The sequence below is a fragment of the Oncorhynchus tshawytscha genome, linkage group LG01 (genome assembly GCF_018296145.1).
Source record: "Oncorhynchus tshawytscha isolate Ot180627B linkage group LG01, Otsh_v2.0, whole genome shotgun sequence".
Classification (NCBI taxonomy): Eukaryota; Metazoa; Chordata; class Actinopteri; order Salmoniformes; family Salmonidae; genus Oncorhynchus; species Oncorhynchus tshawytscha.
Window position 1 is genome coordinate 47,612,553 of NC_056429.1, and position 20,968 is coordinate 47,633,520.

At 41.5% G+C, this 20,968-nt stretch overlaps 2 protein-coding genes across 4 annotated transcripts in view; both read left to right on the forward strand.

Annotated features, from left to right (window-relative positions):
- Nucleotides 1–3,736: 3,736 nt before the first annotated feature.
- On the forward strand, nucleotides 3,737–9,487 carry LOC112252232 (cyclin-dependent kinase 5 activator 1). Its single transcript, XM_024423296.2, has 2 exons — nucleotides 3,737–4,488; nucleotides 5,475–9,487. Exon 2 carries the CDS (start codon nucleotides 5,600–5,602, stop codon nucleotides 6,539–6,541), a length of 942 nt encoding a protein of 313 aa, XP_024279064.1. The 5' UTR covers nucleotides 3,737–4,488; nucleotides 5,475–5,599; the 3' UTR covers nucleotides 6,542–9,487.
- Nucleotides 9,488–10,795: 1,308 nt separating this feature from the next.
- The window catches only part of LOC112252241 (vesicle-fusing ATPase-like), a 35,529-nt gene continuing 25,356 nt past the window's right edge, over nucleotides 10,796–20,968 (forward strand). For 2 of the 3 annotated variants that reach the window (XM_042322203.1, XM_042322212.1), the window contains exon 1: nucleotides 10,797–11,070. In XM_042322203.1, coding sequence (XP_042178137.1) covers nucleotides 11,059–11,070 — 12 coding nt within the window. In that variant the 5' untranslated portion in view covers nucleotides 10,797–11,058. Of the gene's footprint in view, nucleotides 11,071–20,968 lie in introns of all 3 variants that reach the window. The other variant, XM_042322211.1, reaches the window with a different exon arrangement.

The window sequence follows — 20,968 nt, forward strand, 5'->3', positions numbered from 1 at the left end:
TTTTGGCATTCATATCAAATCCAATTTTATTGGTCACGTACACATGGTTAGCAGATGTTATTGCGAGTGTAGCGAAATACTCGTGCTTCTAGTTCCGACAGTGCAGTAATATCTAACAAGTAATCTAACAATTCCACAACAACTACCTAATACACACAAATCTAAGTTAAGGGATGGAATAAGAATATACACTACCGTTCAAAAGTTTGGGGTCACTCGAAATGTCCTTGTTTTTGAAAGAAAAGCTCATTCTTTGTCCATTAAAATAACATAAAATTGATCAGAAATACATTGTTAATGTTGTAAGTGACTATTGTAGCTGGAAACGGCCGATTGTTTATGGAATACCTACATAGGCATATCAGCAACCATCACTCCTGTGTTCCAATGGCACGTTGTGTTAGCTAATCCAAGTTTATCATTTTAAAAGGATAATTGATCATTAGAAAACCCTTTTGCAATTATGTTAGCACAGCTGAAAAGTGTTGTTCTGATTAAAGAAACAATAAAACTGGCCTTATTCAGACTAGTTGAATATCTGGAGCATCAGCATTTGTGGGTTCAATTACAGGCTCAACATGGCCAGAAACAAAGCACTTTCTTCTTAAACTCATCAGTCTATTCTTGTTCTGAGAAATTAAGGCTATTCCGTGTGAGAAATTGCCAAGAAACTGAAGATATCGTACAATGCTGTATACTACTCCCTTCACAGAACAGCGCAAACTGTCTCTAATCAGAATAGAAAGAGGAGTGGGAGGCCCCGGTGCACAACTGAGCAAGAGGACAAGTACATTAGAGTGTCTAGTTTGAGTATCCAAAAATGGATATGGTATAAAGTAAATTGGCTAGTATTCCTAGTGTTGATTTTTCAGTGTAACATTTATAGTGTTGATTCAGGTGTTAAATTAACTCTATAACTGTTAAATGAACATTCATTGGTGTAAAATAACCTGTGTTGGTGTTAATAACCAGTGTTAAACCAAAACCACGCCCATCATAATGAAATTTCCCCGCACAATCTTTTAAATTGTTTGTTTCAACATCTATGTTTTTGCATCTTCATTAATTGATTCCTTACTTGTATCTTACTCAAATACAAATTACATATTTTGGTTTATTAATCCAATGTGTTACTTGGACTTGTTGCACCCTTTACTGAAATGGCTGTTCCAGGAAGGTCCTATATATAGGGGCAGTACTCAGTGACAGCACTTCCTGAAACAGGAGGTAAAAAATATATAACATAGTTTCACAAAATTAACATTCAATGTATCAAAATAAATGTTCATTACAGTAATAAACATACACATACAATATTAAATTAGGATAAAAAACAAACATAATTTGGACATACTGAAACTATAAAAACGGTTTCAAGTCAAATTCCTCGTTAAGGACAAGAGGAGACAATATATTGAGCATGTGGATCCAGAAAGATTCCCTTTGAAGAAGTTTCCTCTGAATGTCCTCTCCCCTATGTGACATCTTGACCATTTCTATTCCAATGTATCTCAGAGAACTAATAGGATGTCCATCTTGTACAAAATGAACAGCAACCAGATTTTTTGTCTCACCTGTCCGTATAGTGCTGCGGTGCTCACTGATCCGTGTCTTAAGGCTTCTACGGGTTTTACCTATGTAAGACAGACCACAAGGACATTTCAACATGTAAATAACATTGGTGGACATGCAGGTAATCAGGCCCTTGATCTGAAATCTTTGTCATGTGCGGGGGTGGATAAATGTAAGTGAAGCTGCATTGATACAAAAATAATTACTTTCACACTACTTGAAGAAAACAAAATTGGTTTTACAACAACAAGAACAACAACAAACAACAAATGGGGAACAATATACTCAACAACAGAGCATAAAACATTGCACATTGCTGATGTCCATGGAGTCAGAATGGGAAAATGACAATTGCTGTTTATGCTTACTCTGCGTTCATAACCGAGTGGGAGGTGTGAATTTACCAGTTGTGAAGTCATAAATACCAGTTGGATGCATTCACGTGCTTTTGAACTTGTTGAGAAACACAGATTCGCTAATGGCCAACATCTGCTTAAACCGTGAAGTAAAAGTACATCTATCAAGCTTGTAAACAAATTATAGTATTCAAAAACCATATTAATAGATAGCTTTTTATAAATAATGCTTTGTTGTTGCATATAACTGTCGAAAATGCTGTTAGAGGTAATTTCCTTAGGTGATGTCAGAGGTCAGCATGTGGAATAAGTGGGAGCTCAAGATGATGACGAGTTTCCCACTAGTAATTTACCAGTTCAAGTGGAATTTTCCCAGTCATATGTGGTAAAGTTCACTTCCCACTTGTTCAGGAATGCAGTATTTGTGTACAGTAGTAGATTATTCATGTTGCTAACGCCCTCGACTGGGGCATTAGCCTAGATGTCACCTCATCTGAAACTAAAACCGGAAATGACATTTTCTTTCACTGATGGCCAAGAATAACATTCTGAAAGCCATGCCCCTACTAAGCCACGCCTCCAGTCTTCTGATCTGACCAGGTGGATTGTATAGCCAGGAATGGGCACAAATTACAATTATGCCTCCAGTCTTCTGCTCTGACCCTGTGGATCATAGCCAGGGTTGGGCATAAATTACTATTTCACTTACAAAATACAACTACAAAATACCCTAAAGACCAATGTATCGAAATAAAATACAAAATAATAATAAAAATAAAAATCTACCTTTGGTGAATGCATTGACACTCTGGATAAGAACATCTGTTAAATTACCAAAATGTAAATGTATATGTGAAAACGAACAACTGCAAAGCACACCGGGTATTTTCATTGGCCTTGTTTCAGGGCAGAACTCAGGGCAGAGCTCATTAGAGTAATACTCAGCATGCTTTGCAATTACTCATTATTACATATACTGTACATTTTCATTTATTTAATTTAGCAGACGCTCTTATCACACCATAGTTCCATTAGCATTTTGATACCAATGTAGAGTGAAAGGGGGGCACACAATTGTGAACAACTATAAAGAAATAGTATAGAAAAGCATTACAGCTTTTCAAAAATATCTTGTTCCAAAATACACTGGACTGTTCTTCAGCCCAGTGTAAATACAACATACAAAATACTCAGAAGTAATTCAAATAGTATTTCAAATCCATGTAACAAAAATACTTCTCACCTCTGGTCATAGATGAATAATCAAGCATCAACAACCCAACCTGGCTCTGGCAATGGATTGTGAATTGACCCAACTGCTGGCTCAAAATAACCCAACATGTGTTTTGTCCAATATTTACCCAAGTTAAATTGTTTTTAACCCAGCATTTATTTGGTCTATCACCCAACCATGCAGACACGTGTTAGAGGTAGCTGCCCTATTGAACCCAAACATTATTCCAGAATTTAGCATGCATTGGAGAGATGAAAGGGAAAGGCTAATGTCCTAAATGATGATGTATAGTGCTCTTTATTCTCTTGTAATGGGGACAATATCGAAATTATAATTTTGATTAAACACTCGATTCCAAGTGTAGGCTATTCAGCATTGTAAAAAAACAAACACTGTCCATCAGAGATGCACTAGGCAGAATTTCACCATCAGATTCAGTTACAAATGCATGTTTATCTAAAAGATATAGACCAACGGATAAATCTTGATCTGCCAATGAGGTTTGAGTTTACAGGCGTGTATCCAACTAGTTTGTATGGCGTAGCTGCATTGGTTGTCAGTGGAGTGAAGGGCACCTCTGGATAGCGGATTCAGCACCATGGACCGAGCACCCAGTGGTTGGCTGCCCACACATCCACAGACAAGACCATCTCTAGCGCTACTATTGCAGGAGCGACATAGCAGAAACAGCAGCATACAGCGCGGACCAATAGGATGGCTGCATATCAGTTTCACAGCCAACCCGAATATCTGCAGATGCCTGCATCAAAGCGTCGAGATTTATTCTGGTTTGCTGTAGTATACATTTGATCGTTTTCTTTTCTATGTTTACGTCTTCCTTTTATTCTTTCTCGACTTTCCCCACGGCGTGGGAGAGATACCCCCCTCTGTCTGCTTCGTCGCGTGGACTGAGATAACAGCCGTGCTATTGATTTTTGCTCTTCAATGGAATACATTTGTATTCTAATAGCGAGTGTTGGCAATACATTTCGCATCTGCTGTGTACCGGTATTACCCTCTATGAGAAAGAGAATATTCCATTATTCTTAGCTGAAGATTGAGACACCGCACATAGACACAACAAGTACCAGGAAACGTTCATTCCTAGAGCTTTCAGTTCCATAGCGCCTTGTATTGCTCCCCCCTCGATACCCCAGGACCGTGGACAGCGCTTGTGCTAGTGGCCGCAGCTCGGTGTGAAAAACAACTATTAGGCCTAACGGTTAATCACAATCATAACAAGATACTCAAGAATGTACTAAAAGTAAAGATTATACAGGCCGTGATTCTGTATGGATTATACCAGAAGACTCTACTGATTTGAAGGTAAGACATGGTGGCGTTATGAGCAGTTGTTATTCTGCAGCTTGTGTCACCATCATTATCAAGTGATTTAATCAACATGCTATAAACAATACAGTATATTCGGTTTCTTTATCATTGCACTGTATTTGTCTTTATTGGACACGATTAAGGAACCATTTTAAAATTACAGTGCCCGTTTTTTGCTTGCATTTTTTTGCTTGCATTTCTACATCTCCATGTCATGTGTTATAAATAAACAACATTTATCAATATCACAAATAAAAAATATGTAACATCAACAAATATAACATCTATATCCTTATCAAAGCTGTATTGCGTTAAAGGGGATGGTGTTTTCATTCAAGGCTTCCATTTTGAAGCTAAGATGGATGCTTGCGCACATTTCTTTATCATGCTTCCGTGGCCCTATCTCGCTCCTTATATAAAATTCATATTAACGATCTAATGTTTGGCCTGGTAAGATTAATTTGAATTTGCATTCGAAATTAGAGATATTGGGCATAATCCATTTTATAAATGATATTAACATCACGATTGAAATTAAGATTTAACAAATCCTTATATCAAAATTGTATAGCGAATGCTGCGAGATTTGGCCGTTATGAATTAACTGTCTAAGAGGTGTTTTATAGCCCAAGGTCTATTCATTTATCTGTGACTAACAAAAAAAACATGCAACTATGAATCTCCTATAAACATAGGCTATTTAATAAACGTGATAATTATTCATAGCTTAATTAACACACATATAAGGAACTGATTCATTCATTCAAACCAAGCTGTAAAGGAATTTGATCATAAAATACTTTACCCCAGCATTTTCCAAGATCCACAGTTGTTGTTTTACGAACCATTCGAAATACATTCAGAAATCAATGTACAGCTTATTTTCAATACAATTTTCACCCAAGTACCAAATGTTTACCATGCACAAAAAGCTGTAGCATACTACTTTGTAATGCACTTTCTCGTCTGTTTATTGACAGGTATCATTTATCTTCTCAGAGAACAAGAATCTTTGGTTCTTCCCGTTAAAAACACTTTTATCAGATCCCCCAGAGAAGAGAGCCAACTCTTCCTCCCCTCCATAACTCTCTCTCCCAGAGGAACCATGGGTACCGTACTGTCCCTCTCCCCCAGCTACCGGAAAGCGGCCCTGTTCGAAGATGGCCCGGCCACTGTGGGCCACTACACGGCAGTCCAGAACAGCAAAAACTCCAAGGATAACAAGAGCCTCAAGCGCCAGTCCCTCATCAGTGTGTTGCCATGGAAACGCATTGTGGCGGTATCGGCCAAACGGAAAGGTTCCAAAAAGCTCCCACCAGATGACGGGCAGAAGGTCAGCACTGAGCACACCATCACCAACAGCCAGAAGCTGAAGAAATCCCAGTCCTGCGCCAACTTGTCCTCTTTCACCACGCAGGAACCCACCATAGCTGCCACCATCCCCACCTCCAAGACCGTCTCCAACGTTGCTGCCACCGCTAAGAAGAACCCGTTGACTGGTTCCAAGGGGGGCCAGGCAACGAACGCGGGCACGCCCAAGCGGGTGATTGTCCAGGCCTCCACCAGCGAGCTAATGCGTAGCCTGGGTGAGTTCCTGTGCCGGCGCTGCTACCGGCTGAAGCGTCTGTCGCCTACCGACCCGGTGCTGTGGTTGCGAAGTGTGGACCGCTCCCTCCTTCTCCAGGGCTGGCAGGACCAGGGCTTCATCACCCCAGCCAACGTGGTCTTCCTCTACATGCTGTGCCGCGATGTGGTCTCCTCCGAGGTGGCCAGCGAGCGGGAGCTGCAAGCCTCTCTGCTCACCTGCCTCTACCTGTCCTACTCCTACATGGGCAACGAGATCTCCTACCCGCTCAAGCCCTTCCTGGTTGAGGCTGAGAAGGAGGCCTTCTGGGATCGCTGCCTGGAAATCATCAACCGCATGAGTGGCAAGATGCTGCAGATCAACTCCGACCCACACTACTTCACCCAGGTGTTTGCCGACCTCAAAAACGAGAGCAAGAAGGAGGAAGAGAAGACAAGGTTGTTGATAGGCCTCGACCGATAAGAGGAACCATGGGAGAAGGGTAAAGGGAGGAACAGGGGAGAAGTGGGACAGGTGGGATGTGGATAGGGTCAGGGTGGCACGCACGACTACAGAAAAAACAGGACTGTTGTCTGGTAATTCCAATCTTGAATTAGGAGGAAATTGGTTTAACTGGAGGCCCATAATGACCAATTAGGAGGCTCTGGTGTCATATATCATGTTAACAATATTTGGGCATTATAGTACTTACAGACAATCACACAGATACAATTACTGATAACCTTTATGTTGAGTGAACATTAAAACACTGCCTTCAGTGTTGGAGACGGTCTTTTGATAACACAGATGCAGTGTGGTCTGGGGCTGGACACATATTACATATTACTTCAATAGCAGCCAAACCTGACAAGATTACAATGATAGAAAATGATGACCCCTCATAAACCCAAAACAGGTAATCAAATGTCAATGACTTGAGTAAAAAGAAGAATGGCTGAGTAAAAGACAGATACATTTTGTGTCCAGATTCAGAGTCAAGAGAATCACTTTAGGAACTTCATAAGTTGTGAGGCCTCTGCAACCCTTTTCCCACTCTCTAAGCTGCATTGGCATCCTCAATGACCCTAAATATTAACACAGACAGTGAAAACACCAGATAACTTCACTGTAGTAGTCTGCTCATGTACTGTACATACTTAGGGGGGGGAAGCTAATAAACTATAAGAGAGTCATCAAAGCAACCAAAAGCAAAGCTAAAGAGAGGATCCGTGTGGATTCAACAAGGCAATGTGGGGGAACAAGAAACATGAGGATTCCACTACGCATGAGACCACGTCCCATGTCATCACGTGTCCACTCAGGACATCACGTCTTCACACGTCTTGATTTCCTAATGTCCCCCACACAATTGCCAATGCCCCCTACCTCACCACCAACAATAGCCCTGCCCAAGTCTTCCCCCACAACATTGCACTTCTTCCCACAACAAGCATGCCTGGTTTTATTTCACCATTTACAGATAAGAGGGTAACATTACCAAACCTCATCACCCACCAAAGTCCTGATTTGTGATTTGGTATGGAGAGGAGGCTAGTCCTCGTCAAAGAAAGTGATATGGAATACCAGTAGAACATACTGCTGAGTTGATTGACTTCCATTGCACTGAAACAACACTTGTCGAAAACTACAGGAGACTATTATTGTGGCACTTCATATGATGTGTCCACCTCCTTGGTTTCCATTGAGGTCAGAACAAAATGGATTCTCCATTCAGTCATCTCCCTTAATAAAGAGACTCTTTCCTCCCCACTGATGGTTATTTATGTAACGACTTCTGTTGACATGCATGTGTGCTTCTATGGGTTCCTAGCATGCTGCTTTGTGTTTGCACACCACGACAAAGTCCTAAATGGCGCCTTATTTCCTATGTAATGGGCTGCTATGGCCAAAAGTAGTGCACTACATAGGGAATAGGATGCCATTTTTGACATACCCTACATGATTTTAGACAGAGCAGTATGCTGCAATGCTGTCCTTACCTTAAATAATTATGAAATCATGATTACTGATTAAGTCTTCATTTTGATGAAATCCCACCTCCTGCAAGGTTGTGCCATATCGTTCTGAAAATTATGATTTATAAAAACAACAAGGCAAGTCTTGGATCATCATGCAGAACAAGAAAGACTTCTTCATGCAATCATCCTATACATTTCATTAGTTATTATTATATTATTGTGTATGTATGTTGGAGATGACAGAACCAGTGACTTGTGTTCTACCAATGGCAACATGTACAAGAGAAATATGAATTATCTGTCCATTTCAGAATCTCCACTGACTTGGCTACGTAGCGCTCAATTGAAACTGCCATTGATATTACCAACAGTCTCAAACCTCATGAAAAATATGCATATGAAAATTAGATTGCAGAGCCTGCATACACGTTCTTCCTGTATGATGTGTTTGGGAGGGATTGAACAGTAGATAGCTGATGTATACCTTTCAGATAAAATTGGAATTATAATTATCAATACATTTTCTTTGCTGTTGAAACGAGTTGTGTGGTATAGGTTCAGTGCTTATTCTCATACAATACTGTATTTTACACTTCCATGTGCTTGAAATAGTTACTGAAAAGAAAAGAATTCACTGAGGTTTTGCTGCATCTAAATTGATGCTAGTAAATGAAAATTTGAATATTGCTCACTTTTCATTGCTATTAATGTTTATAGCTCCAACCACATCTGAATGTGTGTAATTATTATCTTTACAATTTCAGATAGTTACAGTAAATGGTAAAATATTGACATCTGGATATTTTGCGAACTCTATTGATAGGCCTTCCATGAAAATGCACATGTGTAAACTGGCCAATAATACTGATGAGTAGAAATGTAGTGGAAATGACAAGCAGTTAAACTTCTATACTTGGACTTATATATTGTGTAAAGCAACAGAGATAGTGACTGCCAGGTGGAGTTTCCACCATTTTGTTTTCATCTATTCAGTCCATTCAACTCAGCAAGGGCAAGTCACGAAGAACAGAGGGAAGGAAACAAATGTTTGGAATGGAACACCCAGACAGTTTGGAATGGGAAACTCAGCCTGTTTGGAATGGAACACAGCCTGGGACTCTATGGAACTTTATGGAGAGGGATGAAGTTCACCTTGCATCCTCTTCTCTTTGACTAAGTCATAACTATGTGCCATGTTTTCACTTGCAACACAAACAAGACAACATGTTTGTACAATACAAAGTTAATGGGGTTATTACATGTTTTCCCCTTTTCATTTGTGAATCATATTGTGTGCAACTTTGTTGAACAAATCATGTCAAAATAGTGTTATTAGAGGGAAGATGAGGCAATCTGTGACTAATGTATGTGGATGTGTGACTATGTATGTGAGTGAGAAGAATTTGATCAACTGTTACATTTACTTTATATAAAAAATACATTTGCAAGTCTTTATTAAATGTTCTGTTTCATTGTGTCTGATCGTGTGAATGAATGTTGAACATTGAGGAAGTAAGACCTCCATTTTAGACAGTTAGGCTTGGTGGAATTTTCACTGTATTGGATACACCAATCCTGTCCAAGGGACCACACATTATACAACTATATTGCAGACAGGCCAAATACTTTCCACCTCCTAGCTATATAAAGCATTGTATAAACAATATGAGGGGAAACATCTTCCCTTCATCTGTAGGTCATGGAAGCCATCCCTGTAAAAAAATAAACATAACTTCCCATGAGCCTGCACTACCCAGTCTAGCCACAACGAGGCAATAGAGAGTTGTGGCCCATCATCAGGAATGCTGAGCAACCTGCAGTTTGGAGATCTGAGAGGATAGATACTGTATCTAAGTACCGTCATGGAAATAGCTTCACCGTTCCCTCTGATTGGCTGGGTGGAATGTTGGTTAAGAGAGGATTAGGTTGCTTAATATGTCTGCCAAACTATAGCCATGTCTGCTGTGAGGCTGCTGAGGTAGCCTCTACTATCCATGGCAGGCTGACTTGAGATTGCAGTCGAACTGCGGAGAATCACAGATCGACAAATCACCTTGCCTTCCAAATAACGATTTACTATGTGATTAAGATGAGCAATTTTGCGGCTTGTCTCGCTCAAAGGGAACCCCCCTTAAAAACACTGGGTGCGCATTGTTAGAATCTAGATCCTAAACTGTGCTGGGTGTGTGGTATCTTGCGAAGGCGCTCCCTTCAGCACTGCAGACAGAGCCTCTACATTAGTCAGGGCCAGGGACAGCGGCCCTCACACAAACAAACATCTAATCTGCAGCGGGGTGGGCAACTGCAGTGCGGAATGGCCTTTTCTGAAGTGGGGTTAGGATGAGCTGTCCACGGTTGGTGGTGCTGAAGGAGCAGCTAGCTGTTTGTTAGTGTGAGGGCCGCTGTCCCTGGTCCTGACTAATGTAGAGGCGCTGTCTGCAGTGCTGAAAGGACCTTCGCAAGATACCACACACCCAGCACAGTTTAGGATCTAGATTCTAGCTGCTTATTCACAATTGCAGATCACAATGTTGATATATATACTCCAATAGCTATATTGTGTGCGTAATTGGTTAGCCCATATTATTTACTGGTAAGCTAGGCTACATACAATGTGGCGTTTAGCTTGGTTTAATAACAAAATAATTGTATTGCGAATACTCAACATTAAACAGAGAATAGGCTACATGGATAAGAGTGTGTGAGAGTGGGAGGGGACACACACATGGGATCAGGAGGGAGGCCATTCCATGAGATTGCCAGCCTATCCATCAATCGTGCAACGTGAGGAACGTTCATTGCACGAGATCATTGACGAGGAAGAAGAACGTTCATCGAGGGCTTCCTCTGAATTCGGCCAATCAAAACTGAATGCGTTGTACTCGTCAGTCGTACAGTGTGTGTAGCGTTGGTTCCTCCTGCGTAGCTAGATAGGTAGGATACAGTCCTACTGGCAGTGCTTCCGACTGCCGTATGAATTACCATTCAGAGCTGCACCTCTGAACAACACCAAACGCGAATATGGCGGCCCGGGTAAGATATTTTCTCGTTTTTTCAATATCTCCTTGTCAAAATAAAACATTTATTTCATTGTAAATAGGGTACAATGCCGAGTGCGACGTATGGTTTACAGGCAAGAATTTAGCTGCAGCAACATGGTATCTGAATGTCAAATTCGACGTCGGCTCAGCTATTTCGATGCAGAATGTTTTTTACGCCCTGGCATTCAGTTTGATAGGCTCCCGTAAAATCTGTTTTTTTTACGGGTCGCAGAAACAATTTATCTGTCTTGTATAATCAGCCTACAGTCAGAGCTAGGAAGCTATCGGCCTCTACAGCATCTACTGCATTAGCTGAGTGAATCGGTTAAAACTAATCCTGGATTTTACATGCCCTTTAGCCGACAGAATGCTTAAAAGGGCAATTTAAACCTTTTATAGGATATCTGTGCAAAAAGTGCTTGTAATAATATTGTGAAAAGCATATCACAGCAGCGCACCTCGACATCGCGGGTGTCTTTTTATTAGGCTATATAGCATATGGCAGTTTTGGGAGTCCAGAATATAATCTGTGCTTTCTTGTATTGGAAAGCTATTTTTGCGCTATCTAGATCATGGTTGAGCAACCCCCTTTTTTATGCCCATGGATCAATTTCCAAATACAAATATTTTTTGGGGAACTCAGTCAGGGTCAATTTACTGTTGAGAGTTAGAATGGTAGAACAAACAATTGCAGGAAATTAACTCTAAAACTTATAAGGACCCCCCAAAAAATCACTTATGGCCATTTCTTTGAGCCCTAAATTTCCTCAATGTTGTCCAGCGACAACCTAAAGCAGGGGTAAGCAACCCTGTTCCTGGAGTGCTGCAGGTATATATGCTACGCTCAACTTGAACAGACAACACCTTTCTGCTGCATTATGTAGGTTAGCTATGCCCTGCCTGGCCTGCTGATAGAGACTGGTGCCACTGTGCTGCCAAATTGCTATTGGAAATACCGTATATCTCTGGATTATAAATCACAGGATGGAGCACTATTTAGAGCTGGTCAACTATCAAGTTATGCAACGCACCTTGGCATGTAGGCCCATCACTAATGCTGATTGAAGCTCTTCTCCTGTCTCTCCTAGTTTTAAACCATTAAATGTTATGGAGATCTAAACTTGCCCATTGAATTTACATAGCTCCAGGCAAAATTGTAATATAGGTGGGGAAAAATAGCATGAGATTTGCAAATCAAAGCCTATTCCATTGGTTGATGTTGTTGCACGCCTGTATCAGAAGACACTACTGGCAATACCCCTCTGTGGTTTGAGAATAAGGACTGAAAACTGAAACTGAAAACTGAAAGAAGCATCACCTTTCCTTTCTCAGTGGATTCTTTGTTGAAAGATAGGCCTATCTACAACAAGACAGCTTTGATTTGTCAGCAGGGTTTGCATCCAGCCAGGGCACCGTGGGCACACAGACATGACCAGAGGTGCAATTTGTGAAAGTCTGACTAGAGCTGTTGTGTTCTTTTTAAACATCTTCACCAGAGGTGTCTATCACAAATTCCCGGGCCCTATGCACTACTAAGTTATACGACAAGGCATTTTTGGGTGAACCAAATATTTCCCCCTATAGTGCTCTAGTATAATGGCCCCATTGGAATTACAAGACAGTATAGAATATGCTATCTTTATCTATGAAAATAACCAAAATGTCATTCTTTAAGATAGTATTCTACTCCTTCTTGCCATTAAATGTCAATGCAATGATTAGCTTTTGTACATAAGTGTACTGGATTCAGCAGTTCGTTTTAAAATACATTTTTATTTCACCTTTATTTAACCAGGTAGGCTAGTTGAGAACAAGTTCTCATTTACAACTGCGACCTGGCCAAGATAAAGCATAGCAGTGTGAACAGACAACAACACAGAGTTACACATGGAGTAAACAATAAACAAGTCAATAACACAGTAGAAAAAAAAGAAGAAAAAAATAGTCTACATACATTGTGTGCAAAAGGCATGAGGAGGTAGGCACTGGAGTGATAAATGATCAGATGGTCATGTGCAGGTAGAGATACCGGTGTGCAAAAGAGCAGAAAAGTAAATAAATAAAAACAGTATGGGGATGAGGGCTATTTACCGATGGACTATGTACAGCTGCAGCGATCGGTTAGCTGCTCAGATAGCAGATGTTTAAAGTTGGTGAGGGAGATAAACGTCTCCAACTTCAACGATTTTTGCAATTCGTTCCAGTCACAGGCAGCCGAGAAATGGAAGGAAAGGCGGCCTAATGAGGTGTTGGCTTTAGGGATGATCAGTGAGATACACCTGCTGGAGTGCATGCTGGGTGTTGCCATCGTGACCAGTGAACTGAGATAAGGCGGAGCTTTACCTAGCATGGACTTGTAGATGACCTGGAGCCAGTGGGTCTGGCGACGAATATGTAGCGAGGGCCAGCCGACTAGAGCATACAGGTTGCAGTGGTGGGTGGTATAAGGTGCTTTACTAACAAAACGGATGGCACTGTGATAAACTGCATCCAGTTTGCTGAGTAGAGTATTGGAAGCTATTTTGTAGATGACATCACCGAAGTCGAGGATCTGTAGGATAGTCAGTTTTACTAGGGTAAGTTTGGCGGCGTGAGTGAAGGAGGCTTTGTTTGCGAAATAGAAAGCTGATTCTAGATTTGATATTGGATTGGAGATTTGATATGAGTCTGGAAGGAGAGTTTACAGTCTAGCCAGACACCAAGGTACTTATAGATGTCCACATATTCTAGGTCGGAACCATCCAGGGTGGTGATGCTAGTCGGGCGTGCGCGTGCAGGCAGCGAACGGTTGTAAAGCATGCATTTGGTTTTACTAGCGTTTAAGAACAGTTGGAGGCCACGGAAGGAGTGTTGTATGGCATTGAAGCTCGTTTGGAGGTTAGATAGCACAGTGTCCAAGGAAGGGCCAGAAGTATACAGAATGGTGTCGTCTGCGTAGAGGTGGATCAGGGAATCGCCCGCAGCAAGAGCAACATCATTGATATATACAGAGAAAAGAGTCGGCCTGAGAATTGAACCCTGTGGCCTATCTACAATAGAGACTGCCAGAGGACCGGACAACATGCTCAGGGATAGCTTCGGTACTGGGTACCACGGTGAGTGCAAGGTGAGTGTGAGCTAGCTAGCTGCAAGCTGTGCAAACCTTGCACTCACTGTGGTACCCAGTACCGAAGCTATCCCTGAGGCCCACCTCCCGGCCTACTCAGCTGTTCACCCGAACCCCACTCATACACGGCTAGAGCCCAATACTCCACCGGATCCTTGCTGTAAACTCTGGACCTTGGCAACGGATCACCGCTGCTACTGATTGGATATAGTGGCTAACGCCACTGCCACGAAGCTGGCACAAGTTAGCCATGAGCCAGGCACATTTATTTTTTATTTTACCTTTATTTAACTAGGCAAGTCAGTTAAGAACAAATTCTTATTTTCAATGACGGCCTAGGAACAGTGGGTTAACTGCCTGTTCAGGGGCAGAACGACAGATTTGAACTTGCAACCTTCCGGTTCATAGTGAATCTGCGTACTTTCCTGTGTTTTCCTCTAAGGGAATTTAGTAAGGGGTATTCATGTAGGCTATTTCCCTCTGTTGTAAAATGTCCACTGTGTGCAGTAGACCTAGAGAACACTCATGAGGACCGCCACAAGAATGGAAGACCCAGAGTTACCTCTGCTGCAGAGGATAATTTCATTAGAGTTATCAGCCTCAGAAATTGCAGCCCAAATAAATGCTTCACAGAGTTAGAGTAACATACACACCTCAACATCACTGTTCAGAGGAGATTACATGAATCAGGACTTCATGGTCGAATTGCTGCAAAGAAACCACTAATAAAAGGACACCAATAATAAGAAGAGACTTACTTGGGCCAAGAAACACTAGCAATGGACATTAGACCGGTGGAAATCTGTCATCAGACCATCGGATGAGTCCAAATTTGAGATTTTTGGTTACAACCGCCGTGTCTTTGTGAGACGCAGAGTAATCGAATGGATGATCTCTGCATGTGTGGTTCCCACCGTGAAGCACGGAGGAGGAGGTATGATGGCGTGGGGGTGCTTTGCTGGTGACACTGTCAGTGATTTATCTACAATTCAAGGCAGACTTAACCAGCATGGCTAACCCAGCATTCTGCAGCGATATGCCATCCCATCTGGTTTGCGCTTAGTGGGACTATCACACGTTTTTCAACAGGACAATGACCCAACACACCTCCAGGCTGTGTAAGGGCTATTTGACCAAGAAGGAGAATGATGGAGTGCTGCATCAGATGACCTGGCCTCCATAATCCCCCGACCTCAACCCAAATGAGATGGTTTGGGATGAGTTGGACCTCAGAGTGAAGGAAAAGCAGCCATCAAGTGCTCAATATATGTGGGAACTCCTTCAAGACTGTTTGAAAAGCGTTCCTCATGAAGCAGGTTGAGAGAATGCTGAGTGTGCAAAGCTGTCATCAAGGCAAAGGGTGGCTACTTTGAATAATCTAAAATCTATTTTGATTTGTTTAACACATTTCTGCTTACTACATCATACCATATGTATTATGTAGTTTTGATGTCTTCAACCATTATTCTACAATGTAGAACATAGTAAAAAAGAATACCCCCTAAATGAGTAGGTGTGTCCAAACCTTTGACTGGTACTGTATGTGTGGTCATCTATGGCCTTGTAGTAATGTCTAAATGGGCATCTCTTATATGCCCGGTGGTGTAGGAGAATCTACATCCTATGTTGACATCCAATCCTCTTTATTTATGGGCCCTCTCCCATCTTAGTATTTTAATTGGAGAGTTAGCATATTATGTTCCGTTTTTGTAATGTACAACTTGTAAATAAACAAACACAACAGCGCAGCGGAAAGATTACTCAGCAAAATCTGTGTTCTGTGCAAGATGTGATGGAATGGGGAGGTTTTCAACATGACAAGAATCAGGATTTAAGATTGTTGGAGGAGTGTGACAGGATACGAGAAAATTACAGATTGAACTAGATAGCATTCTCCCTCCTGTGAATCTCTACACATCCTCTACAACCGATAACCACCCCAAACTATGACTCCCACAAACTGCAACTAAACTACTAGCAGTGAACTAAACGACCTTACACAACCACTTTCTGTCCATAACTGTCCCTGCCTCCAACAGTGCATACAGGTCTTTTTAAGGATGTCATAATAATGTCATAACTGCACTGGTAGTATGGACTGGCATTATTAGAACATGAACAGAGGAGACTGGTGGGCAGAGATATAGGAGGACGAGCTCATTGTAATGGTTGAAATGGAATTAATTGAAAGGTATCAAACACAGGGTTTCCATTCATACCGTTCCATTTATTCCATTCCAGCCACCACTGGACCAGAACACTTATAGCCAGACCCAGACTGAAGTGTATTGAGACTGTGATGAAGCGCCGAGCGATTAACCAAGACTTCATTTTTTGGATATTAAACAACTAATTGACCGACGTCAGTCCAATTACTTGAATACCATTTAGTTCGGCCCAGCACACCATTTCTCTAGAGAGAAGTCAACTAATTCACGAGAGAAAGGGCTGATGGGAGTTGTAGTTTTCATTAACCTGTTACTGCAGTGGGCTAAATCAGGGTAACACAGAACACTTTCTTGGTAGTCTTAAATAAATCTACTCTAAAACAAAAGTATACACCTCACAAACATGGTTTGCACCTGTACCATGTCAGATATAGAGTTGAAATGTATTACATTTTGTGTTTGTATCCCAATATTACACTTTATATACAGTATATCACAGAATACTGACTTATAGCAAAACTGTTTTCAGCTGGTATAAAAAACTTATGTTCATTCATTATGAAAAATAGGTAATTTCACTGCAGGAAAGGGATATGCAAATATTCAACCTAGTTCAGAGCAGAAACCTGGTAATTAACAACAATGAACATAATCAATTGCGCCTGTTCTGTCCGGCTTGGACAGAGATGGTCCGTGTTGGAGAGAATCAAAACCGTAATGTATCATGGGTAAATTGTGACTGACTGATCTACAAATAATAATAAGTAGTTATTTTTGATGCAAGGTCCTTTGTAGATCAGTCAGTCGGCAGTCACCTGCAATGTCGTACAAGCCAAAGGAAACACTTTTAAGCCTAGTTTTGCTATCCACTATACGGATAGCAAAACTAGCTTCACCCTCATGTCGGTGCTAGCAAGCAGGCAAGGTAGGTATCAACAGCCAATTGGAGCTGGAAACTATAGTGAGCCTCGATTGGTCAACAGCAACGAGTACGCAAAAAAAGTTCAGCTTTTCCCAACTTTGGTCCCGCCCTGTTTATGCTCCCTCGCCATGCTTGTATCACACAACGGTTCCTGCCCACTTGGCTTCTCTACATTGAAAATGAATGGGGTTTCGTTGTTTCAACGCCCACAACGTGCTGGGTGGATTTCTACCATTAGGTTTGAGGAAGATCGAGAGCTACCAGTACCTAGCTCGCCAATCAATTCTGAAAGTACACTACATGCATTTTTTCATGTGTTCCATCGCAGACTGTCCCTGCTACTATTCAATAAAAGCCATATTGACATTATCCCACCCCTGGTTAGCCACTACTGGCTTAATTTAGGGCTGCAATCCCGTTAACGGAATCGATATGACAACAGCCAGTGAAAGTGCAGGGCGCCAAATTCAAAACAACAGAAGTCTCATCATTAAAATTCCTCAAACATACACGTATCTTATACCGTTTTAAAGGTAATCTTGTTGTTAATCCCGCCACAGTGTCCGATTTCAAATAGGCTTTACAGCGAAAGCACCACAAACGATTATTTTAGGTCACCCCCAAGCCACAGAAAAACACAGCCATTTTTCCAGCCAAAGATAGGAGTCACAAAAGCACAACTAGAGATAAAATTAATCACTAAACTTTGATGATCTTCATCAGATGACACTCATAGGACTTCATGTTACACAATACATGTACGTTTTGTTTGATAAAGTTCATATTTATATAAAAAAATCTGAGTTTACATTGCCCCGTTACGTTCAGTAGTTCCAAAAACATCCAGTGATTTTGCATAGCCACATCAATTTTACAGAAATACTCATCATAAATGTTGATGAAAATACAAGCGTTACACATGAAATTATAGATATACCTCTCCTTAATGCAACCGCTGTGTCAGATTTCAAAAAAGCTTTACGGAAAAAGCAATAATCTGAGAACGGCGCGCAGAATTGATTTTTTTTATCCGCCATGTTGGAGTCAACAGAAATCAGAAATAACATTATAAATATTCCCTTACCTTTGGTGATCTTCATCAGAATGCACCCCCAGGAATCCTAGTTCAACAATAAATGTTTGATTTGTTCGATAATGTCCATTATTTATGTCCAAGTAGCTACTTTTGTTAGGGCATTTAGTACACAAATCCAAACGCTCGTGCAGGTCCAGCCGAACGTCGGACGAAAAGTTCAAAAAGTTATATTACAGGTCGTAGAAACATTTCAAACTAAGTATAGAATCAATCTTTAGGATGTTTTTATCATAAATCTTCAATAACGTTCCAACTGGAGAATTCCATTGTCTGTAGAAAAGCCATGGTCGCTCTCATGTGAAATGACCAGGACCTGGCTCTCTACCAGACCACTGACTCAAAGCGCTCTCATCCGGCCCCACATCACAGTAGAAGCCTCATTCAAGTTTCTAAAGACGGTTGACATCTAGTGGAAGCCCTAGGAAGTGCAACTTGAACAATATCCCACTGTGTATTCAATAGGGGCTGGGTTGAAAATCGACCAACCTCGGATTTCCCACTTCCTGTTTGGATTTCTTCTCAGGTTTTTGCCTGCCATATGAGTTCTGTTATACTCACAGACATCATTCAAACAGTTTTAGAAACTTCGGAGTGGTTTCTATCCAATACTAATGATAATATGCATATATTAGCAACTGGGACTGAGGAGCAGGCCGTTTACTCTGGGCACCTCTGGGCACCTTATTCATCCAAGCTACTCAATACTGCCCCTGCAGCCACCAGAAGTTTTAAAAAGCCAAACGTAACACAATATCTGCTAATTAATTTCCAGCAATATTGCCCGTCTGTCTGTTTGGTGTGCACGTTTGTCTATCTCTCGTTATTTAGCCAGTTAGCGATGCTTTCCCCAAAAACTTCCTCAATTAAATGTTAACTGCAAAGTACTCCTACCGGACAGAACTACTGGATATCAGGATTATTTGTATCATTGGTTGGTGATTGTTTTGCAGACGCTGTGCTGCAGCAGTAGGTCTAACATCAGAAACATTGCTAGACCTTCACATTCCTCTCTTGCTAGAAGGGAAGGGAAATTACACTAAAATCTTCTGATGTGATTTAAGCATTGATATGGACACACATTTTTTAATTCTCTAAGAGTAATTGTAATATTCAGAGTAAAAAATGGAACAAAAAAAATCCAAAACCAGGACAAATAACACAGAGAAAAACAGGATTCAGGAAAATACCAAATATAACTTTTTGACGCCCCACTTAGTGTTGTTTATTAACCATTACTTTACCAGGTAAATCGACAGAAAACATATATATTGTACACCAAGGAGTTGCAGGGTAGAGGAGAAGAATGTGCCTATTTCAAAGGTATAATAAAATTAGCAGCTCACGACAAACTCAGAAAAAAAAGAAATGTTCCATTTTCAGGACCTTGTCTTTCAAAGATAATTCGTATAAATCCAAATAACTTCACAGATCTTCAATGTAAAGGTTTTAAACACTGTTTCCCATGCTTGTTCAATGAACCATAAACAATTAATGAACATGCACCTGTGGGACACTAACAGCTTACAGACAGGATCGGTACATCCGAACATCACACCTGCGAGACAGGTACAGGATGGCAACAACAACTGCCCGAGTTACACCAAGAAAGCACAAACCCTCCATCAGTGCTCAGACTGTCCGCAATAGGCTGAGAGAGGCTGGACTGAGGGCTTGTAGGCCTGTTGTAAGGCAGGTCCGCACCAGACATTACCGGCAACGTCACCAATGGGCACAAACCCACCGTTGCTGGACCAGACAGGACTGGCAAAAGTGCTCTTCATTGACGACTCGCGGTTTTGTCTCACCAAGGCTGATGGTCGGATTCACGTTTATCATCGAAGGAATGAGCGTTACACCGAGGCCTGTACTCTGGAGCGGGATCGATTTGGAAGTGAAGGGTCCATCATGGTCTGGGGCGGTGTGTCACAGCATCATCGGACTGAGCTTGTTGTCATTGCAGGCAATCTCAACGCTGTGCGTTACATGGAAGACATCCTCCTCCCTTATGTGGTACCCTTGCTGCAGGCTCATCCTGACATGACCCTCCAGCATGACAATGCCACCAGCCATACTGCTTGTTCTGTGCGTGCTCTCCTGCAAGACAGGAATGCCAGTGTTCTTCGATGGCCAGCAAAGAGACCGGATCTCAATCCCATTGAGCACGTCTGGGACCTGTTGGATCGGAGGGTGAGAGCTAGGGCCATTCCCCCCAGAAATGTCCGGGAACTTGCAGGTGCCTTGGTGGAAGAGTGGGGTAACATCTCACAGCAAGAACTGTCAAATCTGGTGCAGTCCATGAGGAGGAGATGCACTGCATTACTTAATGCAGCTGGTGGCCACACCAGATACTTGCTGTTACTTTTGATTTTGATTTTCACTTTGTTCAGGGACACATTATTCAATTTCTGTTAGTCACATGTCTGTGGAACTTGTTCTGTTTATGTCTCAGTTGTTGAATCTTGTTATGTTCATACAAATATTTACACGTTAAGTTTGCTGAAAATAAACGCAGTTGACAGTGAGAGGACGTTTCTTTTTTTGCTGAGTTTATTTCATTTTTGAGAGAGGAATGTAAACAACACAATGACGAGAGAGAGG